The following is a 17,897-nucleotide window of genomic DNA, read 5'->3' on the forward strand; positions in this document are numbered from 1 at the left end:
CACTGAGATACATCCCCAGCCCTTTTTCAGTTTTATTTTGAGACAGGACCTTGCTAAGTTGCTGCGGCTGGCCTTAAGCTGGCCTTCAACCTCCTGCTTCAGCCTCCTCAGCCTCCCCAGTCGCAAGCTCTTTAGGGAATCTATGTGGCATGAGTCACATGGCTGAGACACTCTCAGTAATTCATGGCTGATTTGCAAAACTACAAATCATAGGTGACGTTTTCCCAACATCAGTCTGTCTGGCTTCTTTGACTCAGTGTAAGGTTTCCTTGTCTGGTTCTGGAACTTCCAGTTGACAGGAAGGACTAGAAGTGAAGACGGAGGTGCACATTGTCCTGCCTCTCCAAGCCTGGGATGATTATAATACTTCTATTTAAGGAAATTCAGGGGGTTGTAAAGCATCCCTTTTAGTTTCTCTGATGGACCTAACTTCCTATCGGAGAGAATGGGAATATTAAGATAAAGAAAAATGAAGGATAAAATTGAATACAGATAGCTAAGTCTGTATTTTTTTAAAATCATAATTAATATCCTGAGGAGATGCCTAGGAGAACTTGTAAACAGAGAGAGGAATTTTGAAATGTATTAAATCCACATGATCTCACCAAACTTCCAACATGAAATTTCATTTCCCCCAGAGTGTGATTGTGAAAGGCCCTTTTTAACTGGCTGGTGTCACTCTGTAGATGCAGGTAGGACTGCGGCTCTCTTACCCATGTGCATGTCCTCTTCCCAATTCAAGTGACTCTTCAGTGACTCTGGAGCCTGGCCTGAGAGACTCTCAGCCACGGGCCCAAGTATCGTTGATAGTAAAAAGCAGAACCTCACTGTCAGGTAGGCAGAAGGACATTCCAGTCATCCATCAAAACTGAAGTACTCAAGCAAGCTGATTTTGGTCCCTAGCCACAGCCTGGGTCTTGGGCCTGCTTCCTTGTAGTTGACCGAGTCCCTCAGCTGAAGACCTGAGGCCAGGAGCATGCTGTGGTCATTGAGTTGGGTGTACCCTGGGAGTCTGGGGCATTTCAGGAAGAGGGGTTAGAAGGACTGAGAGGATCTGGCCCAGGGTAGGATGTGGGGCCATCTGGTTACCTTGTGGTTTGATGAGGTCCTTCTTGCCTGTGTGCGGGTCTGACTTGTTTTTATCTAACTCCATCATAGGCACAGGTGGCCTGGTCTGAGGCTGGTGTTCTGTGAGGCTGTGAAGTTGTGTATGTTCAGCAGGAGACACTGTGGCTTAGCTGAGTGCCAGGGCAGTTCCCTCCCGTCAGGGGTAGCTGTGTCCAGAGCGGTTCAGCAGGCCAGCTGCTTTGGCTGTGTATCGAGGGCCGGGGCAGCATGGTGAGGTGTTCTGACACCCCAGCTGTTATTGAAGACACCTAGCATCTTATTTTTTATTTTTTGGTACTAGGAATTGAACCCAGGGGTGCTTTACCTCTAAGCTACATTTCTAGTTTAAATTTTTCTTTTTTAAAAAAAATTTGAGACAGGGTTTTGCTAAATTGCTGAGGGTCTAAGTTGCTGAGGCTGGCCTCACATTTGTGATCCTCCTGACTCAGCCTCTGGAGTCACTGGGATTCCAGGTATGTGTCACCATACCTAGGTTAAGACCCCCAGCGTTTTGTTGCAGAAGGGAGGGAATTTATTTCTGAGCAGCCTGTGGAGTTCATTATTTCAAATACTCATTCCTAAGGGCCCTTCCACAGAGGCGTGGTCTTACAGAGTTAACCTCTAACGGTCATGTCCCCTGGAACCTTCCTGAAGGGTTACAGTCCTATTGCAGTTTATGATCTGGGCGAAGATGGGACACAGGTTTAAAGACGTTCACTAGGCTCAATACGTTTAGGGCTGAGGTCACAGAGGTGGAAATCTGTGTGTGAGAATCCATTCATCCTTCATGACCAGCCCAGCTGTCCCCTGGGGAGACTCTCTCTCCTATATGCTCCCAACATCCCTTCCCCTCTCTCTTTTATTTTTTTTAATTGCCCCTCTTTTTTGATTCCCTACAGTTTTTATTTTTGTTTTGTTTTGAACCCTGGGGCACTTAACCACTGAGCCATCCTCAGCCCTTTTTTGTATTTTATTTAGAGATAGGGTTTTGCCGAGTTGCTTAGGGCCTTGCTAAATTGCCAAGGCTGGCTTTGAACTCGCGATTCTCCTGCCTCAGCCTCCTGAGCTGCTGGGATTACAGGTGTGTGCCTCACATTTTCATTTTCTTTCTTTTTTTCTTTTTTTACTACACCCCAATCAGTTCTTTGGAAACTTGGATGGTGAGCTCCTTGGGGGGCAGAAGGAAACTTCCGTAGCCTTGGCTCCTCAGACAGGCTTGTCACACAGGTGTTCCATACCCAGGCCTGAAGTGATCCAATGAACAAAACTGACGACCCGGACCAACAGCTGGACTTTGGTTGACCTGGAAGTTTATGACTGATGGGGCTATCGTATTTTTTCCATTTCTGATTGATTTTTTTTTTTGTTTGTTTATGTTTTTCCCCTTTCTCTGTAGCACTCAAGTAATGAAGGGAAATGAATATTTACAGCTGGATCCAGCCACGCCAGGAGTGTATTCTGGAAATCCATACCCATTTGGGATTGATCCGGTAATGACGTCATCTTGGGTAACATATTTATGATGCACAATGTGTTGTTGAGAAGCTTTCCGAATAGAGGGAAAGAAAGCACCAGAGCCTGTCAAACTAACAGACTCATGTTGAGATAGAATATTCTGCTTTGAGGTTGTCCTGTTTTATTTTGTTTTGTTTTTGCAGTGCAAGGGATGGAACCCCAGGGCTTTATGCATGCTAGGCCAATACTCTACCACTGCTCTGCACCCCAGCCCCCATGCTGGAGGGGACACACAGAGCTGGATTCAAGCCAGTGCCCTAGCTGTACCTCTTCCCAGCCCCTGGGTCATTTTCCACACAGTTCCTGAACATCGCTTCTTTCTCCATCATTTATTCCACACACAAAAAATGATAGAATCCTTAAAAAGCCCTTGGTTGCCTGGAAACTGTGCCTATTAGATAAGTAAGATAAATGGTTTGGCTTCCTAGTCAAGTTTCCTGCTTTGCATTTTCTTGCAATGGGTAACATCTTTCTTTTTCCTAGAAAATATGGATTCGCGCTTTTTTTTTTTTTTTTTACTGCATATGATTGATACAAGTTTTTTTAAAGGTATACACTTCCTTTTATTTGTTTGTTATATATTTCTCAAAAAACTAGATGTGAGCCAAACAAAACAAAGGTGTTTCCTTGCATAGCTTTTAGATACACATGCCTGTTCATACAAAAAAAATGTGTTTAGATACACATGCCTGTTCATACAAAGCCAAGCTCCAGGGTCCAGCGCACACTGCCACCAGGTGGCAGCCTTGTGCTCCAAATAGGAGAAGTGTAGACTTGAACTTGGCAAACGCTTCTCAGTTCTCTCTGGGAGAGAACCTGAGACCTCAGTTTTGACTGCCAACAGTCGAGAGTAAACAAATGCCCTATAAAAATGGCTCTCTAATCTCTTCCATCTGGGGTAGTCTTTTCATTGTTCCCAGGCTCTCCCACTATCTTCCCACCTGCCTACCCTTAGAAAAACAGAAACACTGCTCAGGGTTCGTCTATATTTGCCACTCAGAAGCACTAGCATTCTCCGTTTTATCAGGAGTAAAATCCCTGAACACTGGTTGGTAACCTGCAAAGTGTTAGAAGCCAATTTGGGTTCTTATTTTTCTAAACTGGAAGGCTTTATTTGTGGTCAAAGGAATGTCCCTATCAGTAAGCAGACTGAGGAGGAGCCTAGGGCAGGAGGAAGCTGTGGTCTCCTTCTCTGGATCCTCGTTTGCTTGGATCTCATTGTTCCTATCATCCTTCCCAGCCCATGTCTCATTTGTAGCAAATCCTGTCTGCTCAATTTGCTCCTCAGACAAAGTGGGGCTATATGTTGTTAGAAAAGGAAGAAAAGCAACAACAACAAAAAAAAAGGTAAAGGAAGAAAAAAAAGGTAAAAGAGAAAGTGGGACATTGAAAATAATGAAAAATTTTTCCTAGTAACATTTAGAATTTTGAGAATTTGGAGTCTTGGGCTGGGGATGTAGCTCAGTGGTAGAGTACTTGTCTAATATGCATGAGGCCTTGGATTCAGTCCCTAACATCACTAGAAAAGAAAAAAAGAAAAATTCTGATCATTTTATCATAAAATAATACATATTGGCTCACCCCTGTATCCCAGTGGCTTGGGAGGCTGAGGCAGGAGGGTCACAAGTTTGAGGTTAGCCTGGGAAACTTAGCAAAACCATTTTTTGAAATACAATAAAAAGAGTTGGGGACATGAATTAGTGGAAGAGTGCCCCTGGATTTACTCCCCAGTGCATAACAAACAATTTTTTTTTAATTTTAAAAATAAAATAACATATACTTATAAAAAAATCTATATAGTACAAAATATTATAAAGAAAGCTGATTTTCTTCTTCTCCTGTTCCTGCAATCCTGTGTCTCAGAAGTAACAGAATATTCTGTGCCTCTGTCAATACTTGTGTTACAAATTAATGAAAGGTTCTTTTTTGCATGATGTAAATTTCCACGGTACATTTACTAACTGTGTCAGCATCTCTTTGTGAATCAAATCACAAAATATTTGGCCTTTATTATAACTGAGAGGCCTGAAAATGTTTCTAAGCAAATAGCTCATCATGGACACACAGTGGTTAAAATCCCATGCTCTGGAATCAAAGTGCCTGGGTTGAAATCATGGCTTCTCCATTTACTTGCTTGTGGTTTTTGAGCAAGTTATCATCTCTGTGTCTGTTTCCTCACCTGTGAAGTAGATATAATAACAGCCCTAACTCCTAGGACTGCTCAGCAGGTGATAAGGATTTTTACAGATAAAACCCCCAGAGCAGTCTGGTACATAAAGATGGCAAATGCTCCTTAATGTGAGTTGCTGTTGTATATTTCTTTTGAGGTGTATAAGTAACTTAATCTTCCTGAGATTGTGTATATCCATTCCATAGAGCATTTATTAGAACTCAATGTGGTGAATTCATCTAAAGGGCTTTGTGTGTGCTTGGTGCTTAGCTATTCGCATCTTATCAGATTTGGCAGAATCTCCAGTGTGCTGGTAACTCCCACCCCCATGCTGAGTGATACTGTAGGAATGGGCCAACCAGGTGGATGAAAGGCAGTGGGCAGAGGGCAGACCTGGCACAGCTCAGATGCCAGGACTGATGATGAGGCTAGAGAAGACCCCCGTTAGAGGGTCCCTTCTGCGTCCATCCTTACCAGCTTCTTGGGGGTTGTCCAGCTGGCCACTGCTCAGGATGTTGCAAAGAAAGAATCAGTGATATGAAGGTCCTACTCTGTGTGTATGTGTGTGTGTGTGTGTACGCGTGTGTGTGCATGCATGCACATGCATGTGTTCATGTGTGCCTATGTGTATAAGCCTGCACGTTAGAGGAGGCAAGATGGATACATATTAAGGCTTTGTCTACTTGGATGTTGGCCGTAAACAGAAGCAGAGTATTTTGGAGGAGAAAGTTGTTCAGAGGGGGAGGTGAGGGGCCCTGTGATTTTGTTACCTTTGAGATTCAGCATTGTAAACCCTGAGGCTGAGTCTAGTAGGAAGTTTGGGATGTGCCAAAGTGGGGTCAAGGGCAGGAGCAAGGTTTTGGAGTCTTTTGTATAGGGGTAGGAGTGGAAACCACAGGAGAGTTGAGGTTTCTGTGAGAAAGAGAAACTTAAGCGTTGGGGATTATTAACCACTGTGAGACCCTAGCTAGCCCCCCAACTGCTCTGGGTACTTGTCTTGTTTTGGGCTGGGTGGGTACACATGTCCCCCACCTTGCAAGCCTGGACAGGTGGAGAAGGTAGGAACCATGTCTTACCCATAGTGCTCATAAAGATTGGCTGTAGGAGTGGCTTCTTGAGAAGGGCCTGGGAAAAAAATGCTTTGTAATATAAAATGCTATAGAAATTCAAAGTAATAATGATGCACACCCATAATCCCAGCTTCCCAGAAGGTGGAATCAGGAAGATCACAAATTTGAGGCCAACCTTAGCAACTTAGCAAGACCCTGTCTCAAAATAAAAAGGGCTGGAGATGCAGCTCAGTGGTAGAGCACCCCTGGGTTCAATCCCCAGGATAACACTCACACACACACACACACACACACACACTCACACTCATACTCACAAGAAGTGGATATTGAAAACATCCTGGGCCAGGGATCTACAAGCTATTATTAAGGGAACCGAGACAAGTTTGAGACCTCTCCTTAGTGTTTCAGTTAATCTTTTCATTTAGGACAGGGGAAAAGTCATATAGGATTCTTCTCCCTTTTTTTCTATCAGCAACTTGATATTTTATTAATGGCGATGATGATTTTGGTACTGTTGTCACCTAGTTGCGTTGATAATGGGCTCGGTCCTTTCCCTTTCCGGAGCCTAAAAGCATGTAGTTCTCAGAACAACTTCTGGGAGAATCTTGTGGTAGCCCCAGCTCCAGTAGAACTTCTAGAACTCTCTCTCACGTGTTTCTTGTCACATTTCTTATTCCAGATTTGGAACCTGGCCTCCAACAAGCTCACATTTTTGAACTCTTATAAAATGAAGATGTCGGTCATCCTGGGAATTGTCCAAATGGTTTTTGGTGTTATTCTCAGCCTCTTCAATCACATGTGAGTTTCCTGATTCACCCTCTGATCACACTGATGATGTGGAGGGGTGGGGCCACCAGCTTGGCCCTGCACCCTGGGTATAGGCCTCCTTCCTGTAGACCATGCTTCCCTGCGTGTCTTGCCAGGCCGGGGCGAGTGGGGTGGCTGGAAACAGTGGTACCTATTTGTGCTGAGCAGAGTCTGTTGAAATTGAGCACCCCCCCCCACTTCAGAAATAACTAAAGGCTCAGAAAGAGGCTGAGAAGCATGCACACCTGTAGCCCTTAACCTGAGAGGTCCAGGCTGGTGCTAGTCAGGCTTAGCTCCCACCCAGTGGGCCAGGGGGGCCTTCTGGCCAAGGTGCTCTTGAATTCTGCACTCTGGAAGCCTCTCTGCCCTTTGTGTGTTCATGTTGGTCTGTCTATTTCTTTCTCTTTCTCTCAAGATCCATCACTGGAAAGCTTCTTCAACTTATTTGTGCTGAAAGTATAAATGTTGGAACATAACTTCAAATGTACCTGTTCCGTGTACCTCTTGCAGACATGGCATCTGACTTGAAGTCACAGAAATATTCAAGGAGCAAATTAACCAGCACCCTGTTACTGTTGTCAGCTGTCGGTGCTGTGCGTGTGGCCCACCACAGGTGTTCGAGGGCCCTTCTGACCTCTCTTGGGAGCCCCCTCTTAGCCTTGCAGGACTCTCTCTTAGAACAGGCACTGGCAAACTTTCCTTGTAGAGGGCCAGAGAGTGAATATTTCAGCCTTTCCAGGCCGTACAGTCTCAGTTGCAACTTCTTCCTTCTGGGTTGGTGGCACGAGAGCAGCCATAGATGTGACCTAAAGGAATGCTTGTAGTTATGTTCCCCATAAAACTTATGTGCACTCCGAGGTTTGAGTTTCATATAATATCATAACATATTCTTCTTCTTTTGTTTGACTCCTCCTACCATTAAAAAATGTAAAAACAACAGCAAAAACTTAACTTCTGGGCTGTATAAAAACAAGTGAAGGACTTGATATGACCCATGGGCCATTTTTTGCTGACTTGTCAGAGCATTCGTGGGAAAAAAGCTTCCAAATCCCAATTATTCTATCCTTCTGCCTTCAAGTGTGATCCTGTGAGCCGGGTCCGCATGGGAAGCTGTGGCCAAATCACCCCTCTCTTCATGACTCTCAAAGATCAATTTAAAGCATGACCTTTGCTTAATACATTGCCTTCTAGACCTGGGTTATCTCTGAGTCTTTTGTGCAAAAGCACTTCCCATATTTCCTGCTCCTCTTTTCTGTGCACCCATGAGTTCTGCTCACCTGGGGAGCATGGCTGTTTGATAGCCGTGTTCAAGAAAGAAACGACATCTTGTGCTTTGGGGAGTATACTGCAGCGAGAGTGTGCCTTCAATGTTCTGTCTCGTGTGTCTGTTCTCGACCCCCCAGATACTTCAAGAACACTCTCAACATCATTCTGCAGTTCATCCCTGAGCTGATCTTTATCCTGTGCCTGTTCGGGTATCTGCTTTTCATGATCATTTTCAAATGGTGCCAGTACGATGCCCATGTGTCCCAGCATGCCCCCAGCATCCTCATCCACTTTATCAACATGTTCCTGTTCGACTACGATGACCCTTCCAACGCGCCCCTGTACAGTCATCAGGTACTTCTGTTTTTCAAGAATCCTTTCATCCGCTTGATCATGTCAAATCTCTCTCATAGTCTTAGAGTATGGCAGGGAGCAGTTATTTACAAGACTGAGCTGTCTTCCCACCAGGGAAGAATGGTAAGTTTAAATTTCAAAAGGTTCAAATTACAGGAATGAACAGGTGCTGAGAGTTTGTGTGGCCCCAGCCCTCCCTGTTGGGGTAGTAGGCGAAAGGGGTTATTGCTGAGGGTGGAAAACTGAGTGTTAAAAAAAAAAAGAAAAGAAAATAATCAGCCTGCTTCAAACAATAAAATGCTCAAGATAGCACCTTAAAATTTAATAATCTTGTATCTAAAAAGCAAACTCTAGCTAAAGTTCACAAGAATAGAATCAAGAAGGGAAGTTCTATAGAGCCCTTGCAAGGCCTGGATTCAATCTCCAGAACTGCAGGAAGGAGAAGGAGAGGGAGGGGAAGGGGAAGAGGCAAAGAAAGAGGAGGAAGAGTGGGGGGAGGAGAAGGAGGAGGAGGAGTGGTGGGGAGGAAGAGGAGGAGGAAGAGTGGGGGGAGGAGAAGGAGGAGGAGGAGTGGTGAGGAGGAAGAGGAGGAAGAAGTGGAGGAGGAGAGGAGTGGAGGAGTGGGGGGAGAGGAGGGTGAGGAGGAGGGGAGGAGGAGGAGGAGGAGGAGTGGAGGAGTGGGGGGAGAGGAGGAGGAGGAGGAGGAGGAGGAGGAGGATAGTTGTTCCTTTGTTCACACTGGTCCTCAGTTTCTGGTTTTTGTTCTCAGCTCCACGGCAGCTAGAGATTTTTTTTTCCTTCACTTTTCTGATTTTCTTTCATGGACAGCATGTTCCAACAGTTGGATTTTATTGCTACTCTAACGTCTCCTGTTTCTTTTAGACTCTTAATCAGCTTAATACAGCCGTCCGTCCCTCTGTGTTCGTGGGGGGCTGGTTCCAGGACCCCTCACCCCCTGTGGATATCAAACCCATGGGTGCTCACGTCCCTTCTGTAACACATAACCTACAGACCTCCTGCTGCATATTTTAAACATCTCTTGATTACTTATAGTACCTGATACAATATAAATGCTGTGTAGATAGTTGTTATTCTATTTTGTTTAGGGAATAATGACAAGGAGAGAAAAGTCTATGTATTTTCTTTTTTAATATTTTTGATCTGTCATTGGTGAGTCTGTGGATATGGCACTTGCAGATAGAGAGGGTCGTGTGTATTTTATTTTGAAAAAGTATAAATGTCCCATCCATCAGACCCAGACATAAAAAGAACACAGTAATTACTTGATAACACAAATAGTTCTTTTTCCCTGGCTTCTCCCAGTGATTAACGCAGTAGTAGAGCACGCCCGCAGGTTTCCACCAAAGGAGGGCCCGCTTCTTTGCCGATCCCTCTGGGTGGAGCTCTGTGGCGGTGCCAGGTGGCGCTTTGGGGTAGAGTCCTCCAGAGGTTGCTCTGGCTGATGTCCTGGTTAGATGTGACTTCACGCTCCTCCCTAGTCACGCTCCTGAGTTGATTCCTGGCTGTTCTCCTCCTCCACGGAGGCACCAAATAAGAAGAGAAATGTCTCATGATGGGGTTTTTGTGAGGAATGATTTTACGAAATCTGTGAAGAAGTGTGCTCTGACAGCCCCGTTACTGTACCGCGGTTGGCTGTGTTGAACACAGTGGTAGCCTTGAGCCGCCCCAGAGTGCTGGCGCGCATAAGTGTTCTTCGAAGGATCATTTGCTCAGTGCTGAAGTAAAAATGGAAGTTTACCTGGATTTCCCAGACTAGTCTCTTTCAGGCAGAAAATGAGAGTGGCCAAACATTTCACGTGTTAACTGCTTTCATGAAGCCCAGGATCCTCCCTTAGCCTGGAACGTGCTCCCTGTACTGCACAGTGGTGGCTTTTCTAACATTTTTTTTTTTTTTTTGGTACTGGGAATTGAACTCGGGCACTCAACCTCTGAGCCACATCCCAGCCCTGTTTTGTATTTTATTTAGAGACGGGTCTCACTGAGATGCTTAGTGCCTCACTTTTGCTGCGGCTGCCTTTGAACTTGCCATGCTCAGCCTCCTGAGCCGCTGAGATTACAGGCGTGCACCACCATGCCTGGCTGCCTTCCCAACTTTTTTGGTTTCAAAAACATTCCTGGGACTACTAGGCTGTTTTCCCCTCGCCCGAGGACTAAGATTCATCATCTCCATACAGTTCGAAGTTTCTGTAACCTCATTTTGGGGTCATGCAGCTCCATGTCCTTGCCCTGCCTGTCTTTGGATGTTAAGCAGGGACAGCGACACTCCTGCGCATACCTAGCCAGGTGCTTTTTGCATCATCAGGGGACAAGCCTTGCTACAAACAGGGACACATGGCAATGGGCAGCTTTGCGTGCAGGAGGTAGGCTGGGCAGGCCCGAAGCTGATCCTCTTTTGAGCATTTAAAACGGCGTGAGATGGAAGATTGAACAGATAGTGTCCCACGGTTGTCCAGGTCAATCTCGTTAGCACTGGGGTAATGCATCAATTGTCTCCCAGCCTGCACTGCGGGCGGTCAAAACAGCAGAAGCAGCACGAAGGCTCACGAAAATGCTGTTTCTTTTCCTTCACTTCATTCCAGACCCTTTCAGCATCCCTGACCCAGCCCCGGGGACCACCTGGTTCTTATGTTAGTCCTCACAACTGGGATCTGGAGTGTGTGTGAAGAAAAAGGTGGGGACGGGAGGATAGGAAAGGAAATAAGCAGCCGCCGGCCCGTGGTGGTGCACACCTGTAAGCCCAGTGGCTCAGGAGGCTGAGGCAGGAGGATCACGAGTTCAATGCCAGCCTCAGCAATTTAGTGAGGATCTAAGTAACTTAGCAAGAGTCTGTCTCTAAATATAAAAAGGGCTGGGGGTGTGGCTCAGTGGTTAAACGCCCCTGGGTTCAATTCCTGGAACCCAAACCCAAACCAAACCCAAAAGATGCAGCAGGACGATAGAAGGGATCTCTCCTGGGACTCAGCAGAGGCCAGAGGACCACGGAAGCCCGGCTCCAAAGTGAGCTGTGAGAAACCACCACGAGGGCCCAGTGGGTGCCTGCCCCCGGGGAACTGGCCCAGAGTGAGGAGGAAAGGCAGGTGGAGGTTGTGGGGAGCTTTTGTATTCTTTATTAAGAGAAGGAGCAAGAAACCTTGGATCATTTTCTAGCACTGAAAATATAAAATCACTGAACTTGGTTACTATGGAGTGAGCGGCGGGTCATGGGACTTGCAGTTTTCATCTCAGCCTAGGGAACAGGTTAAAGCATCAGGAGAAGAAAACAGAGCTGCCTCTGTGAGGGGTCTCACAGCACTTCTTGTTTTAAAGGCTGGTGACGTGTGGTGTGAGTGTGGATAAGGGCTACGTAGAGAGTAAAGCAGATCCAGCTTTCTCCCTACCCCAGGCCGCGGGCACCACGGCACCGACATTTCTCTATCTGCAACAGGAGTATTCCAGATCTGAGGTTGAATAGACATGGAATTCTTTAGATCTCTAAAGTGCTCCTGAAATGACTATTCCCCCTCCCCCCCTCCCCTCCCCATCATTTTGGTCTTGCAGCGAGAAGTCCAGACCTTCCTCGTCATCATGGCATTGATTTCTGTGCCGTGGATGCTTCTGATAAAGCCGTTCATTCTCAGAGCCAACCATCGGAGGGCCCAGGTAAGGGCTGGGTTTACTCACTCACTGTGGTTGCAGTGTGGCTTCTTGGAAGTGGAAATCTAGGGTTGAGAGAGGAGCCTGGGGTTCTGTGGCCTGAGGGATGTGGGGGCTGTCCAGGGACATGTTTCCTTCAGGAGAGACACACCTGGGCCCTCTTTGTCCCCTGCCTACTAATCCTCTTATTTCCAAACACGTTAAATCTTTGTTCCCCGAAAACTTTGCTCACGGAGTAGGTGTGCTATCTAGGGGTAATTAATGATTTTAAGATACTGAACTTCATTGTCTTAATAGTTGAACACAGGAGAAATTTACTATAGTTTTATTTATTTATTTATTTTTTATATTTATTTTTTAGTTATCGGCGGGCACAACATCTTTTATTTATTTTTTAGTTATTGGCGGGCACAACAACTTTGTTTGTATGTGGTGCTGAGGATCGAACCTGGGCCGCACGCATGCCAGGCGAGCGCACTACCACTTGAGCCACATCCCCAGCCCCCAATATAGTTTTATTTTTGAAATGAATAGTAACCTGGGCATGGTGGTACATGCCTGTAATCCCAGCAACTTGGGAGGCTGAGGCAGGAGGATTGCAAGTTTAAGGTCCATCTCAGCAATTTAGCAAGGTCCTAAGCAACTTAGGGAGACCCTGTCTCAAATTTTTAAAAGGCTAGGAATGTAGCTCAGAGGTAGAGCACCCTGGATTCAATCCCTACTACAAATATATAGAAAGATTTTACCACATTCTGTTGCAGATTGTGTCAGGGAACTAGAGTAGTAAGGAAATTCAAAAAAGTCAGTTCTTATTAATTGGTGATTTTCCTCCTGTGCCAAATACCATTTCTGCCTACTTCCTCCTTTTGTCTAAATGGCTCCTGAGCTTCAGATTTACCCAGGGAATGAAAAAGATTAATATCCACCTGAAGCAAATAGGATTTAGGAAGATTAACCCCTCCCAGGGGACGCCAGAGTCTAGCTCTGACACACTCGTGCTGTTTGAGATTATTCTCTGCTTTCTCCATTAGAGTAAAGGCTCAAGTGGAATGTGCTAAGTTCGCATTGCCCCAAGTGGATGTAGATATATTCATATTAAATCCTACTTTTCTAAAATCTGTGTTGGATATTGACCTCAAATATAATTCAGGAGGGCAATGGATAGAGAGAAAGACTGAGAAAAGAACACTTGTTTGTTTTTATTTAAGAGTTTGTTGGTTTGACCCAACAATTGTAACCCAAAGTTACAATTGATCTATCGGGTGTGTTTGTTTTAAAAGTAGGAAGCTTCTTTTGCACACAAATTGCTTTTCGGTTAAGACTGTGCACAGTGTGGCTATGGAGGAAGTCACCTGCTCTGGCTTCAGATGGTCTGAAGCCCAGTTGAAACCAGGCCCAGTTGAAAGGTGATTTACCTAGATTCTACTTTCCCTTGACTTTTTCCTTTCTTTTTAAAAAAGTATATTTGTGTTGTAAACTTATAAATATTTACACAAATGGCATATGGACTTTCAATTTTACCCCTGCCCAGATCCCTGCACATGTTAATTGCAGAAAGAAGTAAAGACATTTTAAAGCCTAATTTGCAATACTCCTTCTATGAAATCGTCCAGGAACAACTTTAGATGTGGGACATTCAGCTCCATAGTAACTTGAAAGGACTAAGGTTGAGCATCCCTAATCTGAAAATTGAAAACTCAAACTGGTGCAGGATTGGAAACTCGTTGAGCTCCAACATGACACCATAAGCAAAAAAGCCCACACCTGACATCACACTGTGGATCTCTGCCAAAATGCAGGCGCTCTGAAGATACCAATAAGGTACCTTCAGTCTACTTATATCAGGTGTATTTGAAACACAAATGAACTTTGCATCTAGACTTGAATCCTATCTTTGAGATATTTCATTATATACATGTAAATATTCCAAAATCTGGAAAAATCAAAATTTGAACTAATAACTACTTCCAGTTCTTCTTTTTTTTTTAAATTTTGTTTTAGTTGTAATTGGACACAATACCATTATTTTATTTTTATGTGGTGCTGAGGATCGTTATACTTAGATTTTACTTTCCCTTGACCTTTTTCCTTTCTTTTTAAAAAAGTATATTTTTGTTGGAAATATGTATTACTATATCTTAAGTTTGCCCATAGAAAACTAGCTGTTTGAGTCAAAGACTATGTCAAAGTTGATCTATCGGATGTGTTTGTTTTAACAGTAGGAAGCTTCTTTTGCACACAAATCACTTTTCTGTAAAGACTGTGCACAGTGTGGCTATGGAGGAAATCACATGCTGTGGCTTCAGATGGCCTGGGTTTGATACTGATTCTCACTGACTAGCATTAATAATGGTGTAATCTTGGGTACCTTTCTTTTTTTTTAAAGAGAGAGTGAGAGAGAGGGGGAGAGAGAGAGAGAGAGAGAGAATTTTATTTATTTTTTAGTTTTTTTTTTCCGGCGGACACAACATCTTTGTTTGTATGTGGTGCTGAGGATCGAACCGGGCTGCACGCATGCCAGGCGAGCGCGCTACCGCTTGAGCCACATCCCCAGCCCTTGGGTACCTTTCTTAACCTTTCTGTGCTAGCTTGCTTCTTTGTGAAATAGGGTGATAATTATGCTTATATGAAATCCTTTTGGAGGGTTAGCAGGATAATACAGAGTTTAGATCAGTATTGGATGCACAGCCGACTTTCAACAGGAACCTTTATTTTATGCAGCACTGTTATGATTCTAAGGGTGAGTTTAGAACTCTCTTTGTTTCCTTGCTTGATGATAGCTGCAGTCATTAATGATACAAGAAAATGCCACAGAGGACATTGAAGGTGGCAACTCCAGTCCTGCTGGCCAGAAGACTTCTGCGGGTGCCCAGGAGGCTCAGGACGACGAGGAGGAGGTATCTTGGAAGGCTTCCCATTTTGACCGATTATGGAAATGCAATCTTGTCCTAACAGTCACCGGGGTGTGGGCACTGACCCTGGACACAGGCACTGAACTAGGAGGCTCTGGGACCCTGCTGGCCTCAGCTCTGTTGCCCCTGAGTCTTGGAGGGTCCCAGGGAAGGAGGACTATCTGAGGATCAGAGCAGCTGTTTACCAACCCATCTGGGGGTATTTTAGGATTCTGGCCCAGTACTGCCCTGTCTGAAAGAGTGGGGGATCTAGTGGAACAGAAGGGCCTACCTGGTGCTGAGGTCCCCTGGGAGTCCACCACATTTACTCTCCTCTGTCCCATCAGTGCTCCTCAAGGACAGCAGAGCCCTTTCTAGCCTCAGATACCGAAGTCTGAAGTGGATTGTTGATTCCCACTGGCTTCTCCTACATCATCATACATGGCGGCCACAGCCTCCTTGTTCTGCCTCCTCTCTGCCCTCCTCGACTGTGGTCACTTATCTCCACCCTTATCTTATATGAGTCTGTGCACTGTGTTGTTCTCGACCCTCCTGCCCTGTCCCTGTGGGACGCTGTCCACATTCCTTCAGATGAGTCCCAACTGCAGCTTTCACTAGGAACTCTTCCCCATGAGGCCAGAGATGCCATACATGGCTCCCTTCGTGGTGGTGATTACTTTAGAAATCACTTAAACAAATGGATGGTCAATTAGAATGAATAAAAAAAGGATGGTGGGAAATCTCCCCCACAAGGTTCCGGGGACGGAGAGTAACCCGTGACAGTGGCTACTGGTGTCACTCCCTCTGTCCGATGTGGTGGAGTGTTTTGGAAGCCAACCCACCCAAGTCCCAGCCTGCCCAGGACAACCTCCCTCACCTGTTCTCCTCCAGCCCTCAACGTATTCCCAGGCAGCTTCCACCCGCCACCTCCTCTATGAACTGGCTGTCCTCGTTTGGTCCTCCTTAGCCTCTCACGGGCTCCTTAGCCTGGGTTCATCAGGCTTGGTCTCCCTCCCTTGGCCCTCCTTCCCTTTCAAGTGCCTCCCCCACCAGGAGTTGGCCAGATTCAGCTAAGAGCACAATCCTTCAGACGGCCACCTCTGCACTCCTACCCACCACAAGATGAGCGTCACCAGAACCACCCTCTCCTCAGACCAAGATAGGCGAACCCTGAGACTCCTCCAGGTTCAGCACTTTATAGAACAACTCACAGACTCAGGAGGCTGCTGCACATGACAGTATATTTTGTTGTAGCAAAAGGATGCAAATCCGAGCCAGGCAGAGGCAGAGACCAGCAGTGCAGGATCTAGGGACGGGAGATTCCAACTGTGAAGCTTCTGTGCCCGAGGGACGCCTTCCTCTCCCGGCACTGATGTGTGACAACATGCACAGGGAGGACTGCCAGCCTGGGCACCTCCCTGGGGACTTCATTATGTGGACATAACCCCAGGGGCCTGCTGTCCTATCTCCCTCTGGACCCTGGAGATCAGCCCAGCCCTCTAGTCACATGGCTGGACTCTCTGGTGTCCATCAGGCACCCACCATGAGTAGCAGGCACTGTACTAGTGAGATGCCGCGGGTTTAGAGGGGCCCTCCCAGGAGCCAGGCCAAAGCCAGGCCCACTCCGTTATCTTGACTCTATGCACTCCATCCCTGCCCAGCCCTGCGCCTTTAGTTCCATGGCTGAGTGGAGAGGCATTGCCTTTGTGGGTTCTCTCTATTACTTGGGACATGGTTGACTGTGGCCCCCATTCCTCCCAGATGTCTGTCTGTCACTGACTGCAGCTGGCTCACTGCGCTGTGATGTCTTCAGCTCCTTTGACCTTTCTTTCTCTCACTGGTTTCTTCTATTTCCCATCCCTGAAAGAAGATGTTTCTGGAGGCTGAGAGCGCCTCCCTCCGTGACCCGTCCCTTGTTGAGTTTCTTGCTCCTCCATGGATGTCCCGAGTGTCTGTCTCCTGAGTTCCAGTTCCACCTTTCCCATGTGCCGAACCATTCTCCCATATGGCCGCTGTCGTCAGAAGCTCGGCCCACACGAGGGTCAGCTGCTTACCTCCGCCCTGCTCTCTCCATCGCTGAGGTGCTGTTCTTCTGGCCACTGTGGCTCCATGGCCTCAGAGCACTGTAGGGCTCTGGCCCCAGCTGGGTGGGAGGGACAGTGTCCCACTCCCATGTTTGCTGTGTGTCCCGGTTACTGCTCTTCCATCCTGGGCTGTGCTGGCTGCCAGCACCTTCTCCCTGCTGGGCCGTGGGCTACTTGAGGCGAGGTCAGGGCCTGGACTGTTTTTCCCACGTGTCAGCGTGATGGAAGGCAAAGGAGCCACTGTGGCTTCCTGCCACCCTCTCACCTCGGGCCTGAGGGACTGAGCCAATCACCACATCGGCGTTTTTGCCCACAGGCCGCTCCTCTCCAGTCCACGAAGCTGCCAGTTCACCTCCCCCAGGTGTCTGCTCACCTCACTGACTCCAGGCCGACTTCTCAACTCTCCCCAGAGCTTGGCCTTCCAAAAACTTCAACCACCAGGCACTGTCTTCGGGTTCTTCACCTAAACAAACTTCCATTTTCAGCCACATTGTTTTCTCCCAAACTTGACTTAATGATATTTCACACCATCTACTCTTTTCTTCCTAGAAATTTTTTTTTTTTAATCAGGAACCATTTGCCCATCCTTCTTTTAGCTTTCTCTGCTATCACTGGGAAATGTCACCACATGCTTACCCTACCTTACTTTGTCCTAGTTTTCCTCAAGTATATTTATTTCCCTGAGTTAGCCTGAAGTGTCTCAACAGCAGAGCACACAACTTGCTCATCTGAACCTCATTTGCAACACCTTTCATGGGCAAGGGGAACGGAGAGGCTGGACAATAGGCACCAAGACACAGAGAGAAGACATGAGCTGCAGTGCTCCACAGCAGGGACGGTGACTGCAGTTCATAGGAGCCTGTTACCCATTTTATGCAGAACTCAAAGAGGGGAGCTTGAAGGCTCCAAAGATGCAGGACTGGTCAGCAGGCAGAAATGCTCATTACCCTCACTCAATCAGCACATGTTGTATACATGT

The 17,897-nt window shown here is 46.4% G+C and overlaps 1 protein-coding gene across 1 annotated transcript in view; it reads left to right on the forward strand.

Annotated features, from left to right (window-relative positions):
- Atp6v0a4 (ATPase H+ transporting V0 subunit a4) overlaps positions 1-17,897 on the forward strand; it is a 44,853-nt gene that overhangs the window by 24,466 nt on the left and 2,490 nt on the right. Inside the window, exons 13-17 of the mRNA XM_076860221.2 lie at positions 2,504-2,597; positions 6,542-6,660; positions 8,073-8,289; positions 11,848-11,949; positions 14,724-14,840. Of these exons, the coding sequence (XP_076716336.2) occupies positions 2,504-2,597; positions 6,542-6,660; positions 8,073-8,289; positions 11,848-11,949; positions 14,724-14,840 (649 nt within the window). The remainder of the gene's footprint in view (positions 1-2,503; positions 2,598-6,541; positions 6,661-8,072; positions 8,290-11,847; positions 11,950-14,723; positions 14,841-17,897) is intronic.

The sequence above is a fragment of the Callospermophilus lateralis genome, chromosome 1 (assembly GCF_048772815.1).
Source record: "Callospermophilus lateralis isolate mCalLat2 chromosome 1, mCalLat2.hap1, whole genome shotgun sequence".
NCBI lineage: Eukaryota > Metazoa > Chordata > Mammalia > Rodentia > Sciuridae > Callospermophilus > Callospermophilus lateralis.